We start from the raw sequence: 17,738 nt of genomic DNA, 5'->3' as shown, positions 1-17,738 counted from the left end.
CAGTGGAGATTAGCACTTCAAATTGAGTGTTCTCGTTTTCAATATTAAGTTTCAACCAATTAATCAATTATAAAAATCAAATATGAAAATGATACGGAGTATTCGATTATTAGATAACAATGTACTAATGTAGTTATAATTATCATTCTTTAGTTTATGTATGTTTTTAAGTAGATACTTTCGTTACAATGGTAGGACTTTACAACCACAGTAAAACTCAAATTTTATGACTACAATGAGTTTTTTAAGCGATAAACTAATTGAAATTTAAAATTAAGATAACTGTGATAATACTACTATGCTTAAAAAAATTTATCATCCACTACTTTATTGTTTGGTTATTAAGACTCTTTCCTAAGACAACGATAATGCATATACAAGATCAGACAAATAGATTAGTTTGACTTTGTGTTTGACCTTGTAAATTTTTTAACAAAAATGTTCTCACCAAAAAATGACTTTGTGTTGCACTATTTTTTGTGATGTTACTTAAATACAAACACGAGTTCCACTTTTGTTTTATAAACTAGGGCAAATGGCATGAAGAGTTAAACTAAGTTATCTAGTTTGACAATAAAAGTAATCTTCAATTTGCTCAAGTTTGAAAATGATTACGATTTTTTAATTTGCCCGAAAGGATAACATCGTCAAATTGTCAAATTCATTAACGATCGTTAGTTAAAAATACACAGTTAGTCCTTGAAGTTTGTTAAAAAATGACACCAAACGTCCTCTTTATCATCTTCATTATCAACTCCATTATCATCAATCACATTCATCCTTTATGCCTAAAAAAGAAACCCTAACTTGTTCATCATAAATTAACAATAATCAAAATAAAAAGGTAGTAATGAATTAAAACGCCCTTTTCAACTTTTCTTTTGTTGCTAAGAGCTCGTTTTGTGAGTGAAGTGTATCATAAATGCACAGAAGTCAAACTCGTTCCAATAACAATATCACCTGCATCGATTTTCTGTAGTGACGAGCAGATGTCCTTCCCGTTATAAAAAGACAAATTCAGAAGTTTAAGAACCAGAGATACACATTCTTCATGCCAAGCACTTAATTTTAATAATCTAGATTCCTAATATATTTGTGTAACTGATTAGAACGGTATCCGACATCGACGTTGTTTTCTGATCTGGATCTTAATCGATTCCGGCAATAACATCGTTTTACAATATGGATCTTGTACAACCGAGTAGCATGTTTTCAATTTCAAATTTCGTTGCCGTGGAATCTGTTATGATCTTTCTGAATTGATAACTTGAATCGAGGAGACCCGAGACTAATCCTGAATTCTTTAAGAATCGAGGGGATAGCCCGACGTAGCCATAAGCATAAGTGTAGAACTCGCTCCCAAAAGCTAGTTTGAAGGAGGAGGGGACATCCAAACTTATAAGCCATCACCAAATCTCATACTTAGGCAATGTGGGGTCATAACAGAATCGTTGCCTGCGTAACACTTCTGGCTATTCTTCATCGTTGAATGTCAATTTTAGGGTTTTCATATGTATTATTTAATTGGAGGGTTTTTGTGGGGAAGAAGATGATAATGTGATTTCTTACATTTTTAACCCATAGAGTGCAAATACTTGTGTAAGTGGTTGTTTGTGAGCATTTAGCGGAATTTGACTAACAATCGTTAATGAATTTAACGATATTACCTCCGATTTTAAAATTTTTGAATTCGTAGTCATTTTCTGTGTCAAATTAAAAATCTAATTCCTTTTCAGGCTTAAACAAATTAAGGGTTATCTTTATTGTTAAATTGGATATCTTAAGTTTATGTTTCGGGTCATTTGCACTATAAACTATAACTTCATAATATACTCTAAACTTTACCAATTACATGCCATCTACATATAAAAAGAAGGGCTTTTTTTTTCAATGTAGAAAATGCATCTCATAGTTATTATTGTGCAAAACGAGGAAGGTGAAATGCAGATTTTATAACAAAAAACACTTGCAGAATATCTTTGAGAAATCTCTAAGCTTTTGCTAGAGAAAAGATTTTCTTTTAACAAATAGAAGCTTTAACAAATTCTTCTGTCCAAAAGATCTTGTTGAAGATGCTTTAAAGATTTTAACTCAAGTACTTTTTTAGAAGGCAAATGCACAACATGATTTTTACACGAATATATGTGTAATGTCCACAAGGACTTGAACTCATGATCTCAGGGTCAAAGAGGCACCTCGATACCGCTACGTAAATGAGAATAATTGTCGTCTATTGACTTGAACAAATACATTGAGAAAGAAACAACAAACAATAAATTAACTTCCTATGTACAAAAGGAGGCAATCAAGTTTATAAAATTTTGAAATTGGTCCTTTTTGCAGTTTGACTTTTCTTCAAGATTCATTAGTAGCAATTGAAATTTCTAGAAAATGGTGTTAGGCATCTGCTTGAGGTGTGTGCATGCAGCAAAACCAGTTCATCTGCAATACCATACAACTTCAATCATCAGTATACATGTTAACTGCCTTTTGTTAATCACATCGTTAGCTGTAAATTTGTACTTGCATAATTCTTCGTAGTTAAATCAAGAGTCATGGGTTAAACAGGAATTAAGGTTTGTATGACACGGGTACAAGTATTGATGTATTATTTTTGAACCTTAACTACAGTCTTAAGGGTTGTCGTTATCATTCTACAAATTATTGTGGAGATCCATGATCATATTATACATGTAACACAAAGTTTATTCCATAATACTAAATATTTTGTACGGAGTATTAAAAAGTACTTACTGGAGATTGAGGGTGCTTAAGTGAAGCAGTAGTAGTATTTTTAAAACCATCAGAAACAGGTGTCGGATCCGGATTGGTTGATGGTGAGTCAGTTATGTTGCCACCTGTTTTCTTCTCATCTCTAGCTTTGTTAAATATAACTGTAAAACCATCTCCTGAACTTGGATCATTTACATCCCAATCTCCAAACTTTGGCAATGGCCCACCTTTCTCCACACCCTAATTACCATTATCATCAGCAGAATATAACTGATTATAACATTTTCAATTCCTCAAATACTAGTTATGAATGGAAAAACAAACTGTAACAAAAGAAAAGAGTAAAAAATGGTTAATTTGAGATTTGATTCGTACCGCCATTTCTTGTTGATGACTTAGATGGTGCTTTTCTTCTTCTTCAGGGGTTGTTACTAGTGGAATTTGTTTAGTGTTTGAAATATGCTGTACATGTGTTGCCACTATATATATATAGATATCCTCTTAACTCTGCAGGTCCTTTTTTGTATTTTACTACTATTAAATCCTTTAATTTAGAGTCAACATGTTAGTTACGGGTTCATGTGTCACTTGAAACAATAAGTTATTAGTATTCATGACAATTATATATAATATGCGTATTTGTATTAGATTGTAAGTTTGGTGCTATAGAAAAGGTTCCTTTATTTCCGGTATACACAATTAATTTTTTTAGAACGGCAAACACAGATACCTCGTACCATGAATAGTTCACCATAGGACTCGAACATCAACCTCAATGTTGATGAGTTACTCGATACCGTAGGACAAAGGCCCTCTGATTATACACGACTCATTTGATTTAAAAAGGGGGCTGTGTTAATACAAAACCATCACAGTATCACACTACCAGGTTTATTGACCTTATACTTCGTAAATTATTTTCAGCTAATAAAGCTTAGATTGTACGAGTAGAATATATGGTGATCAATCCATAACAAAGGCTTATGGGCTAGCGGTATCAAGAAAACTTATCAACTTTGAAGTTGTGAGTTCAAGTCGCGTCGTGAACAAAAAGAGTGTATGTTTGCATTTAAAAAAAAAAAATGATCAGTACATTGAATTTATAGATATTTTTAAAAACCATTATATTAATTTTAAAGTATACTGTTAATTTCGGATAAAAATAAGTCAACTTAGCAGACATCCTATATTTAGATTGGTTTTTAAGATAGTTTTGTAATTATAAATTTCACAGAACATGTTAAAAGAATGCTACAGTACTAACCAAACACATGATATAATATTAAAAGAGAAATGGACGGTGAAAGCGGTGTGGACACACACATGGGAGAACCTACAAAGAAATCATGGAGTAAGTGGATCATATTCCGTTAAAAGGATCTGAAACAGTTATTATAATTCAATTAAATCTTAATATATATATTTAAGTAAATAAATTGGTCTTCTCTAAATAATTTGAACATGAACAATCTGAGTCGTTTAACCTGACGGTTAACCATTGAGGTATTGCCTGAGTTGTATACGAGGGAGCGACCTGTTTATTCTCAACGAGTAGGTGCAGGTTCAATTCAAAAGGCCGGGATCTTTTTGGTGTTGCCAGCAATTAGCTTCTTGAAGAGGGTTTTCCCAACCTTCAACCGTACTGCCAGGGTTGTTGCGATTTGAGTTTCCTCCAAACGTGTGTGTAAGCTGCATATGATCGCTAATGGTGTATCCTAGGAGATACACGCATAAAAACATCATTTCATACAGAAAAATCAGTCATAGAGCACAAAAGATAACAAAATCTAGCGGCATTCAGTGTTTGCCGTCCAGCGCATAGCAGGCCGTCCAGCGTCAAGCGTAAGCCCTGCAGGCAGCCTCTATGCATAAGCCCTTTAACTCAGCGCGTGAACGGCACGCAGCCAAGTCAGCACACGCCACCGACATTCCGGATACTTCACGTAACAGAGCCATTCAGTGATTGACACGTGTATCCCGTGAAATTCGGACATTCTACATCTATAAATAGACCCCCTGGGTCACCACATTTCATCATCATAATTCTGAACTTTAGTCAGAGAGAAGTACACTTTCTCTCTCATACAGTTCTTTCTCACTCTAAACATATATTAGCCGCTTAGCAGTAACGCGCTATACGGATCAACTTCAGATTGATCCTCAGATTGATTGAGGCCACCCCACGGATCATCTATCCGTGTTCCGGGTCCGCAGAGATAATTTTTCGAGGGCAAACAACAATCAACATTATACGCCACACGCTAAGCAGTTATTCTCTGTACTAGTACCTTACAGCCGCTATACGGAAAATCGTACTAACAGATGGCGCCACCCGTCTCAAAGACCACCAAAACCACCAAGAGCACGAAGGCAACTGAAACAACCTCATCGAAAACAACACTTTAGCCAGTCAATGAAAACCTCATTGAAAACATACCAGTTGATCAGTTAACTCTTGAAGAGACTTCTGTTGAAGAAGAAGATCATTTGAACACTGACACAGCAGATGGTCAAGTTCATGAAACCATACCACGATTGAGAAAACCATTAATGGGAGGTTCCAACACAGGAATGTGAAAGGCTAGGCGAGGAACACATAATGTCTCTTTCAAGAAGACTTCTGATGTAAACGCTAGGCATAACAGCAAAGGAAAGTCAATTTCCAAATCACAATTGTTCAAGCTATTCAATCAGCTAAATGCCTTAGTTGATGATACGGACAATCAACACAGTGATGAAGGTTTTTTGGACAATGATTGGAATTTTGAAGAAGAAGGTGAACAGTTCTTTATGACTGAAGAAATGGCAAGCAAGTTATTGGATGAAATTTTAACTAAAACAGCGCCATCACGATTTAAGCAAAAGTTAGCACAACCAACCATCCGTGCAACAGCTGTGGATAATTTGTTTGCTTTGATTACTGGTGATGAAGCTATCAAACCACCAGCAATGGCAGAATCAACACAGTGTTTTATTCCTCGAATTGCAGATTATCCATTACCAAGAAATTTAGGAATTCCATCAATCGGTGTTTATGATGGTACAACAGATCCAGAGAATTTTTTGACTATGTTTGAAGGTGTTATGAGGTTATAGCATTGGGAAGATGAAACTGCGTGTCACATGTTTCCAATGGTACTGCAGAAAATGGCACGCGAGTGGTTTGCTAGTTTGCCACCAAGGAGTATTACCAGTTTTCTTGATTTGAGGGCAAAGTTCGTGATGCAGTATCAGAGTTTGAGAAGCTGCACGTTGTCACATCTTGATGCACATGAGATAACAATGCGTCAGAATGAATCATTGAGTGATTTCATGAAGCGTTATACCATTGAATGTCAGAAAATACCAGACATACCAGAGTCTCAGCTTGTTTCAGGATTTATATTTTGTCTCGATCAGCGACGTTTTGGACGACTAATTCATGCTTTGCGTTATGATATTCCAAAGACATTGCATCAAGCGTTGGGTATTGCTCAGAAGAATTTACGAGCAGGTGAAATGGGATATCCAATAGTGGATAATTATCAGAGAAATTTCAGGCAGCAAGGCGGAGAGCGGAACAGGAATGACAATTATCAGAGGCAACGGGGCTATGACAATAATTACCAGCAACGGCAGAGCGGTTGGAGAGGAAATAATCATCCAAATGACAATTATCACCATCGAAAGCCATTAGACAGGCATCAACTTATTATGGCATTAACAAAAACTCCAAAAGAAATCTTGTTCACAGAGCCAATTAAGGAATCATTTCACCCTCCACCGCCGATGGAAGAGCGTCAGGGACCACAGAGTGACAAGTGGTGTGACTTCCATGAGGCATATGGACATGAAACAGATAATTGCAAGTCATTAATGAGAGAGATCATTGCAAAGATCAAGGCTGGCGAGCTGAATCATCTTTTGCCAGGAAAAAAGTATCGACGAAATGATCCAAACAAACGTTTTGCTTGGCAGGAAATAGTGCGTCACGGTGGACGACGTGACTGGAACAGAAGGGAAGAATGGAATGATGAAAGGGATCCAACTCCAGAAATGCACATCAAGGTCATATGGAATGAGGAGCAGGAAAATGAAGCAGAAGGAGAACGCATCACGGAGAGCTGGATGTATGCTCCAATCATATTTCATACCATTCCAAATTGGCGCTTGTCAGAAGAGCCTGTGGTCATTTCAGCTGTCATAGCAAACAGAAACATCAATCGCATTTATACTGACACAGGTAGTGAAGCAGATATTTTGTATTTGCATTGTTTTAAGGAATATCCGTTCAGCGTGAAGGATCGGCTACGCTACACGAACTTAAAGATTGCTGGTATCACGGGTGAATCAATAAGAGCAGTTGGTAAAGTGAAACTGGATGTCACACTGTGAACACACCCTTTAGTCCGTACAGAAATTGTAGACTTTACAGTTCTTGATGACAGATCACGGTTCAGTGCGTTGTTCGGTAGACGGACCCTTCGCAAATTCGGAGCAATTACCTCTACACCGCATGCAGAATTGCAGTTCCCAACACCAAACGGTGTAACAGTAATACACTCTGAATATGTTGGACCACCAAGGGAGAGATCAGTTGTTCATGAAGCTCCAGGGAATTTTGTCAGGGGGGAATCATCAAGGTAGTTGTTCAGTAGAAATGATGTGAACGGGTACTTCAAACCACCTAAAATGTGGCAACATTGAAAGCAGGACGCAACACGGTGCACGGAAGACAGTATAACAGCATGAATCTCGCAGAACAGTTTTTATCACATTTTTAATTTTCATCAGTTCAGGCAACAACACAATACACTTTTTATAATTTTCTAATTGGGACTTGATCACCCCATGCGAAGATATTACACAAAAATGTTGTATGTGTGACAGTATTATCAATAAAATTTTAAATTTTTCTTACGCACAGCATTACGCGTTCGAATGTAAAGCATGACATTCATTCCTACCCACATAAGGCAAGGCATTTTTATGCCCCCGATGGTAGAAGCTCTTGTGTCAACATTATAGACACAAGGGATCGGCTAGCGTAAAGTATTTACTTCGCTAGAGGACACCGAGGCAAAACTAAAGATCTCATAATGTCATGACATACAGAATGGTTTATCACAACGGCATAAATCCATTTATAACTTGTGAACAGGAAAAAATTAAATACAAGTGTATTTTATAAAGCCGCACAAAATCTAAGCACAACACGCTAGACGGAACATTGCTAGTTCCATAAACAGAATTTTCTCTAACACATTTATCAATTTTTATAACATATAGACAGAATACCATCATTATAATTCATTCACATCCTATTTCAGAAGTTATCAAAAGACTTCTCGATATTTCTTCATAACATAATTCAGCTAATGCAGAACGGAGAATGGATAAATTGTTTATGCAGCAATCATAGAATTATACTTGTTTTGCTCAAAACAAATCAGATATACAATTTTTAAACTGAAAACACAATGACATTTAAGTAGCAGTATACTTTAGATTCATAAAGGGGAATGCTGTGATGGTGTATTATGGACAACGGGCGACGGATAACAGTTAAATACATAATCAAAAATCAGTTTAAGACAAACATCATTTCATATGACATGATATATGAAATACAAATATATAGCAGCAATATAATAAAAAACAAAATATGCTGACATTAAGCATAATGACAGTATATACAAACAAATTATCAACATCAAGTTATTGTATATTGTCATTACAGAGAAAATATTTCCTTAAATAGGCACATCTAAAATGTCCTTAACTGACACATCTTCCCTAGCACACACCTCCTCCACAGAGTTAATCTTCAACGAAGTTACTTCATCCATGGCCACTTTCAGTCTAGCATCAGCACCTGGTTTGATAAATTTTGCAATAACAGCTGGTAGAGGGTCAGGCTTTTCGGGAAGAGCATTCAAAATTTCCAAAGTAGCATCTGAAAGATCACTTTCTGTGGATGCCTCAAGATATCTATGAAAAGTTTGCCCAACAAGGGGAGAACTCATGTGACGATCGCTCCAAATCCATATGGACGAACACATCATTCATTGATTTCATTGCGAGGTATTTGACCTCTATATGATACGTTTTGTAAACATTGCATTCTTTTGAAAAGGCACACCATAAATGAATATTTAAATCAAAGGTTTTCGACATCTGATGATTTCTACATATAGACAATCACCATAAATAATAGTTTACAACAGTACTTCCGTTGACAATGCAGTCAAAATAAGATACATGGTGATGATTTGGTGAATGCAACGTTTCCTTGAAAAATATGTCATGTAAGACTCCATGCACATTGCTTGTCTAACATCTAAGCAAATAGCGGAAGACTTCTAGGAAACCTGAGAATAAACATGCTAACAAGTGTCAACACAAAGGTTGGTGAGTTCATAGTTTTAATGTTTCGTATAATCTGTATATAAAGGTGGATCACAAGATTTCAGTTGTTTCATCCAGAAACGTTTATCAAAATATTCTACAAGATTGAGCACCCTGGTAACTAAACTTAACGTATATATAATTTGTACCCTTTGTATAATCATCTTAATAATACACGCAAACCAACGTGTACGCTTCTCAAATAGCATACGTCCGTTAAAAGGCTAGTGCTCTAGCTCGGACGGGGATATCAAGCGCTATGGATCCATATATAACTACTCACGCCCACCAGTTCTTATAACCGGCAGTTACAAGTTACCAAAGCTAAGGGATTTTCGGTTCAAACTCAATGTAGAATTTAGTATGTACTTGTATCCTTTGCGCTTAAAATAAAGTGCATGTATTCTCAGTCCAAAAATATATATTGCAAAAGCATTTAAAAAGGGAGCAAATGAAACTCACCTTAGCAGCATATATAGTCGTTCACCAAAATATGACCGAAACTCGGATTACCAAATAACCGTAGATCTCAACGTATCAATATTGTGATTCCATATTTCAGAAAAGTACGTAGACGCAACAGAGATGATAAACACTAGATTTGATTCATAATTATACCCCCGAACATTACCCATAACCTCCTTGGCAATAACCCATAATTTCCTTAGCTTTATCCCGCTCATAAAACTATTTTGAAAGTGACACGCTCATGACCTCGTCGTAGTATTTTATGTATAATACTAATAATATTACTAATAATAATTAGATTAATAATAACATTAATCTTAATAATAATAATAATAATAATAATAATAATAATAATAATAATAATAATAATAATAATAATAATAATATAAGATGTATCGTATATGTGTGTGAGAAAACAGAACCGAAGTCGAGCTTTTATATAGACTTGGCCAGCAATATGGTGCCATGCGATCGCATGGCTTCCAAGCCTTTCTCCCATGCGATCGCATGGGCAAGATTTCCAGCTCACGATCTTTTAACATTTAGCTTGTCGACATAATATTATATAATATATATAATATATTTAATTTATATAATTAATTATATATTATATTAAATTCACATGCATAGTTGACTTGTAATTTTTGTTCCGATAAGTCGTACGTTGTTACTCGACTTATGTCCCGGTTCCGGTTTCTCGAACGCATTTTCGTACACTTAGAAAACTCGCTTTTTACGTTTCGTGACTCGTACCTTTGTTAAAATATAGTCTTAAATTATCCCTAAACCATACCACTCGAGGTATAACTTATACATTTGAGTGTTTTGGTCATTTACTTCTATAAATCAGCGTCTCGCTATTTGTTAATATATATATATATATATATATATATATATATATATATATATATATATATATATATATATAATACATACATTTTCATTTTGAAATAGTGTTTTACTGTAGCAATTCACTGTAGCAAAGTCAATTTCACTGTAGCAAATAGTGATTTTCGAAAACACTGTAGCATTTTGGGTACTGTAGCAATTTGAAAATACTGTAGCAAATTAGTGTTTTACTGGTTCATCTTAAACGCTTTAGTTAACTTATCTAAATATCAATCGAATCAATAAACGAATGTTACTATCGTTTACTAAATAACTTGAAATTATATATATGTATATATCTTTTTAATATACATAAATCAGTTTTTAAATACACATAAAATTTAATAATAAATATTTCAACTTATCATATATATTCAAATAGATATTTAAACCAATAAGTTTAATGTACGGTATCAAACAATAAATACATTGTTACCTTTTCAAGTTATAGTATATATGTATATATTTACATATAGTTGTTCTCGAATCGTTGAAAACAACCGAAGGGTATTTAAATATATAAAAGTAGTTCAAAAATTTTGAGATTCAGTTTTACAGACTTTGCTTATCGTGTCGGAAATGTTAATCATACAAAGATTAAGTTTAAATTTGGTCAGAAATTTCCGGGTCATCACAACTCAACACCCTCTGCATTAGTGCAGGAATCCCATTCTTCAATTCCACAAATTTTTTCTCTGAAGCAGCAGCAGTAATGGCTTTTTCATCAGCATGACCTTTTTCTCATTCAACCATTCTTTTCAATTCTTTTACTTCTTTCAACAGTTTTTCTTTCTCTTCTATAACCTTCTCTTTCTCAGTCCTCTCTGCAACACATTTTTTCTCAATTAGCTGCAATGCCTCCTCCTTCTTTTTTGCCATGTCAACTGCCGTTTTCCACTTAAGATCAACATCTTTTAAGTCAATCTCTGTAGTGACCCGAACTTTTCCATGTTTATATATATTAATTGAGATTGATATTTACATGATTAAATGTTTCCAACATGTTAAGCAATCAAACTTGTTAAGACTTGATTAATTGAAATATGTTTCATATAGACAATTGACCACCCAAGTTGATCGGTGATTCACGAACGTTAAAACTTGTAAAAACTATATGATGACATATATATGGATATATATATATAGTTAACATGATACTATGATAAGAAAACATATCATAAAGTATATTAACAATGAACTACATATGTAAAAACAAGACTACTAACTTAATGATTTTTAAACGAGACATATATGTAACGATTATCGTTGTAAAGACATTTAATGTATATATATCATATTAAGAGATATTCATACATGATAATATCATGATAATATAATAATTTAAAATCTCATTTGATATTATAAACATTGGGTTAACAACATTTAACAAGATCGTTAACCTAAAGGTTTCAAAACAACACTTACATGTAACGACTAACGATGACTTAACGACTCAGTTAAAATGTATATACATGTAGTGTTTTAATATGTATTTATAAACTTTTGAAAGACTTCAATACACTTATCAAAATACTTCTACTTAACAAAAATGCTTACAATTACATCCTCGTTCAGTTTCATCAACAATTCTACTCGTATGCACCCGTATTCGTACTCGTACAATACACAACTTTTAGATGTATGTACTATTGGTATATACACTCCAATGATCAGCTCTTAGCAGCCCATGTGAGTCACCTAACACATGTGGGAACCATAATTTGGCAACTAGCATGAAATATCTCATAAAATTACAAAAATATGAGTAATCATTCATGACTTATTTACATGAAAACAAAATTACATATCCTTTATATCTAATCAATACACCAACGACCAAAAACACCTACAAACATTTTCATTCTTCAATTTTTTTCATCTAATTGATCTCTCTCAAGTTCTATCTTCAAGTTCTAAGTGTTCTTCATAAATTCCAAAAGTTCTAGTTTCATAAAATCAAGAATACTTTCAAGTTTGCTAGCTCACTTCCAATCTTGTAAGGTGATCATCCAACCTCAAGAAATCTTTGTTTCTTACAGTAGGTTATCATTCTAATACAAGGTAATAATCATATTCAAACTTTGGTTCAATTTCTATAACTATAACAATCTTATTTCAAGTGATGATCTTACTTGAACTTGTTTTCGTGTCATGATTCTGCTTCAAGAACTTCGAGCCATCCAAGGATCCATTGAAGCTAGATCCATTTTTCTCTTTTTCAGTAGGTTTATCCAAGGAAATTAAGGTAGTAATGATGTTCATAACATCATTCGATTCATACATATAAAGCTATCTTATTCGAAGGTTTAAACTTGTAATCACTAGAACATAGTTTAGTTAATTCTAAACTTGTTCGCAAACAAAAGTTAATCCTTCTAACTTGACTTTTAAAATCAACTAAACACATGTTCTATATCTATATGATATGCTAACTTAATGATTTAAAACCTGGAAACACGAAAAACACCGTAAAACCGGATTTACGCCGTCGTAGTAACACCGCGGGCTGTTTTGGGTTAGTTAATTAAAAACTATGATAAACTTTGATTTAAAAGTTGTTATTCTGAGAAAATGATTTTTATTATGAACATGAAACTATATCCAAAAATTATGGTTAAACTCAAAGTGGAAGTATGTTTTCTAAAATGGTCATCTAGACGTCGTTCTTTCGACTGAAATGACTACCTTTACAAAAACGACTTGTAACTTATTTTTCCGACTATAAACCTATACTTTTTCTGTTTAGATTCATAAAATAGAGTTCAATATGAAACCATAGCAATTTGATTCACTCAAAACGGATTTAAAATGAAGAAGTTATGGGTAAAACAAGATTGGATAATTTTTCTCATTTTAGCTACGTGAAAATTGGTGACAAATCTATTCCAACCATAACTTAATCAACTTGTATTGTATATTATGTAATCTTGAGATACCATAGACACGTATACAATGTTTCGACCTATCATGTCGACACATCTATATATATTTCGGAACAACCATAGACACTCTATATGTGAATGTTGGAGTTAGCTATACAGGGTTGAGGTTGATTCCAAAATATATATAGTTTGAGTTGTGATCAATACTGAGATACGTATACACTGGGTCGTGGATTGATTCAAGATAATATTTATCGATTTATTTCTGTACATCTAACTGTGGACAACTAGTTATAGGTTACTAACGAGGACAGCTGACTTAATAAACTTAAAACATCAAAATATATTAAAAGTGTTGTAAATATATTTTGAACATACTTTAATATATATGTATATATTGTTATAGGTTCGTGAATCAACAGTGGCCAAGTCTTACTTCCCGACGAAGTAAAAATCTGTGAAAGTGAGTTATAGTCCCACTTTTAAAATCTAATATTTTTGGGATGAGAATACATGCAGGTTTTATAAATGATTTACAAAATAGACACAAGTACGTGAAACTACATTCTATGGTTGAATTATCGAAATCGAATATGCCCCTTTTTATTAAGTCTGGTAATCTAAGAATTAGGGAACAGACACCCTAATTGACGCGAATCCTAAAGATAGATCTATTGGGCCTAACAAACCCCATCCAAAGTACCGGATGCTTTAGTACTTCGAAATTTATATCATATCCGAAGGGTGTCCCGGAATGATGGGGATATTCTTATATATGCAACTTGTTATTGTCGGTTACCAGGTGTTCACCATATGAATGATTTTTTTATCTCTATGTATGGGATGTGTATTGAAATATGAAATCTTGTGGTCTATTGTTACGATTTGATATATATAGGTTAAACCTATAACTCACCAACATTTTTGTTGACGTTTAAAGCATGTTTATTCTCAGGTGAATATTAAGAGCTTCCGCTGTTGCATACTAAAATAAGGACAAGATTTGGAGTCCATGTTTGTATGATATTGTGTAAAAACTGCATTCAAGAAACTGATTTCGATGTAACATATTTGTATTGTAAACCATTATGTAATGGTCGTGTGTAAACAGGATATTTTAGATTATCATTATTTGATAATCTACGTAAAGCTTTTTAAACCTTTATTTATGAAATAAAGGTTATGGTTTGTTTTAAAAATGAATGCAGTCTTTGAAAAACGTCTCATATAGAGGTCAAAACCTCGCAACGAAATCAATTAATATGGAACGTTTTTAATCAATAAGAACGGGACATTTCAGTTGGTATCCGAGCGTTGGTCTTAGAGAACCAGAAAATTTGCATTAGTGTGTCTTATCGAGTTTGTTAGGATGCATTAGTGAGTCTGGACTTCGACCGTGTTTTCTTTAAAAATGATTGCTTAACATTTTTGTTGGAAACTATATATTTTTAACATATGAATATTATGTGATATATTAATCTCTTAACGTGTTTGATATTATGTGATAGATGTCTACCTCTAGAACAAGTCCCATTGACTCACCTAATAATAATGAAGAGTCAAATGTAAATTGGAATGATTTGTGGACTGATTCACAAGTTCCCGAAGAGGAACCGGAAGAAGAGTCGGAACCGGAAGAAGAATCGGAACCGGAAGAAGAATCGGAACCGGATGAAGAAATAGAACCGGTGGGGGAAATAATAAAACGGTTAAGTAAAAGAAAATCCTCAACCAACCGACCAAAGTTAATTATGGTCAATGGTGTTTCCGCCAAGGAAGCAAAATATTGGGAGGATTACCAATTCTCCGATGAATCGGATTCCGACAAGAATTCCGATGATGTTATAGAAATTACCCCAACTGAATTTAAAAAGGCAAAAGAAAATAATAAGGGAAAGGGCATAAAAATAGAGAAATCTAATTCCAACCCCGATGAACTTTATATGTATCGTCAACCCCCGAAGTCCTTAAGTTGTAACAATGACCCGGGAACCTCTAAACCACCAGGTTTTTCTAAACCAATGTGGACAACGACGGCTCGTATTAGGGGAACATCATATATCCCTAGAAACTTGTCAAAACGAACCAAAACCGAAGAAGAAGAAACGAGCGAGTCGGAATAAGATAGTTGTATTCGTGTGGTGTAATATATGTAATATAGTGTTCTTATGCTTTATGATATATGTAAAAATTGCTTGTATTAATAAGTATTTTTTTATGAATCTAACTCTTGTCTATTTTACAGTTTAAAAACACAAAATGGATAGACAACCCAACATTTTAAGAGACCTACCCGGAGACATGATTGATGAAATCTTGTCTAGAGTCGGCCAGAATTCTTCGGCACAACTATTTAAGGCGAGATCAGTTTGTAAGACATTCGAAGAACGTTCCAAGAATGTCTTGGTTTATAAGAGACTTTCGTTTGAAAGATGGGGGATATCACATTGGGAAACCCATAAGTTACGATGTGTTTACTTTGACGCATATATTGCGGGGAACCCAAATGCTATTTTACGCAACGGGTTAAGAAATTATTTTGACTCAATATATCCGAATATTGGACTTCGTGATTTAGAAAAAGCGGCTAACATGCAACATAAAGAAGCATGTTATGCTTACGAATTAGTAATGTTCGCTTCTCACCAAAGTGAGAACAAGAACATCGGGCTACAACTATTAAACAAAATGTTTCCACAAGTGACGGAGTCGGTAATTGGGGTAAGAAATGAGGTTTTTAGATTATTACGGGACTGTTGGACATTACGTAACCCTCGTCCCTTTGATGACGTTACAACACGCTGTCTTATCAACGGCCATAACGGTTATGTTGCACAAGACCAAGGATGGGAAGTAGTCCTAGTAAAACCAGAATGCATGACTTGTTTCTGGACGTATGAATTACGTGTCTTTATTGCCTTTGCTGAACGACTTGTGTACTAGCAAGAATTGTCTTCACAACTATCTTGTATCAAAGTTATTGTGTGCTATATTTCATGCTTTATGTAAAATAAGCGGTATTGTAAGTTTGTAAAATATTGTATAAAAGTTTGAACGCGAAATATTATTATAATCAGTTTTTCATATAGAATTGTAGTAGTTGAATTGTATATTAGCTACTAAGTATGAACTTAACGGGTAGGTACTACCCGAATTTAAACTTATAAAACGCTAATATGAAGAAAAAGCTTTTATAAATGAGTTCATATTATGCTACGAAATACTATTAACTACTCTTAATATTCTGTATGATTAACTTGTTCCATTTAACTATTTTGAAGGAAATGGCACCGACTACTCGACACACCGTGAATATGAATGAAGAGGAATTCCGTACTTTTCTAGCTTCAAACATAGCCGCAGTACAGGCTGCGCTACATACCAACAATAACCTTGGATCTAGCAGTACAGGAAATCGTGTAGGATGCACCTACAAAGAATTCACTGCCTGCAAACCTTTGGAATTTGATGGAACCGAAGGACCGATCGGATTGAAACGGTGGACCGAGAAGGTTGAATCGGTGTTTGCCATAAGTAAGTGTACTGAAGAGGACAAAGTGAAGTACGCTACGCATACCTTCACAGGTTCTGCGTTAACATGGTGGAATACCTATCTAGAGCAAGTGGGACAAGATGATGCGTACGCACTACCGTGGTCAGCATTCAAGCACTTGATGAACGAGAAGTACCGTCCCAGAACCGAGGTCAATAAGCTCAAGACAGAACTTAGAGGGTTACGAACCCAAGGATTTGATATTACCACGTACGAAAGACGATTCACAGAATTGTGCCTATTGTGTCCGGGAGCATTCGAAGATGAGGAAGAGAAGATCGACGCGTTTGTGAAAGGATTACCGGAAAGAATCCAAGAAGATATAAGTTCACACGAGCCCGCCTCCATACAACAGGCATGTAGAATGGCTCACAAACTAGTGAACCAGATTGAAGAAAGAATTAAAGAACAGACTGCTGAAGAGGCCAATGTGAAGCAAGTCAAAAGAAAGTGGGAGGAAAACGGTGATAAGAATCACCAATACAACAACAACAGCAATTACAACAATAATCGCAACAATTATCCCAACAATCGCAACATCAATCGCAACTACAACAAACGGCCCAACAACAACAACAACAACAACAACAACTACAACAATCATCCCAACAATAATAATAACCGCAACAACAACAACAATCAGAAGCAGCTATGCCAAAGGTGTGAAAAGAATCACTCAGGGTTCTGCACCAAATTTTGCAACAAGTGTAAAAGAAATGGTCATAGCGCGGCGAAGTGTGAGGTCTACGGACCAGGGGTTAATAGAACGAAAGGAACAAATGGTGTCGGAACGAGTAATGGCGGAGCAAGTAGTGTCGGAGCAAGTT

General features: G+C 34.7%; 1 protein-coding gene across 5 annotated transcripts in view; it reads right to left on the bottom strand.

Annotated features, from left to right (window-relative positions):
• Positions 1–2,151: 2,151 nt before the first annotated feature.
• Positions 2,152–17,738, bottom strand: part of LOC139885849 (protein NOI4) — a 28,277-nt gene continuing 12,690 nt past the window's right edge. The window contains exons 6-10 of one of the 5 annotated variants that reach the window (XR_011772131.1): positions 4,218–4,422; positions 3,998–4,066; positions 3,109–3,277; positions 2,755–2,973; positions 2,156–2,442 (exon numbers count right to left, since the gene is read on the bottom strand). Coding sequence is in view for 1 of the 5 variants with exons in the window: in XM_071869605.1 (XP_071725706.1) it covers positions 2,398–2,442; positions 2,755–2,973; positions 3,109–3,114 (270 nt within the window). In the remaining 4 variants the exon portion in view is untranslated. Of the gene's footprint in view, positions 2,443–2,754; positions 2,974–3,108; positions 4,423–17,738 lie in introns of all 5 variants that reach the window. The other 4 variants (XR_011772129.1, XR_011772130.1, XM_071869605.1 and 1 more) reach the window with 4 other exon arrangements.

This window comes from Rutidosis leptorrhynchoides, chromosome 1 (assembly GCF_046630445.1).
Source record: "Rutidosis leptorrhynchoides isolate AG116_Rl617_1_P2 chromosome 1, CSIRO_AGI_Rlap_v1, whole genome shotgun sequence".
Taxonomy (NCBI): Eukaryota; Viridiplantae; Streptophyta; class Magnoliopsida; order Asterales; family Asteraceae; genus Rutidosis; species Rutidosis leptorrhynchoides.
The sequence above is the reverse complement of the archived record's forward strand: the minus strand, read 5'-3'. Positions and strand labels throughout refer to the sequence as shown.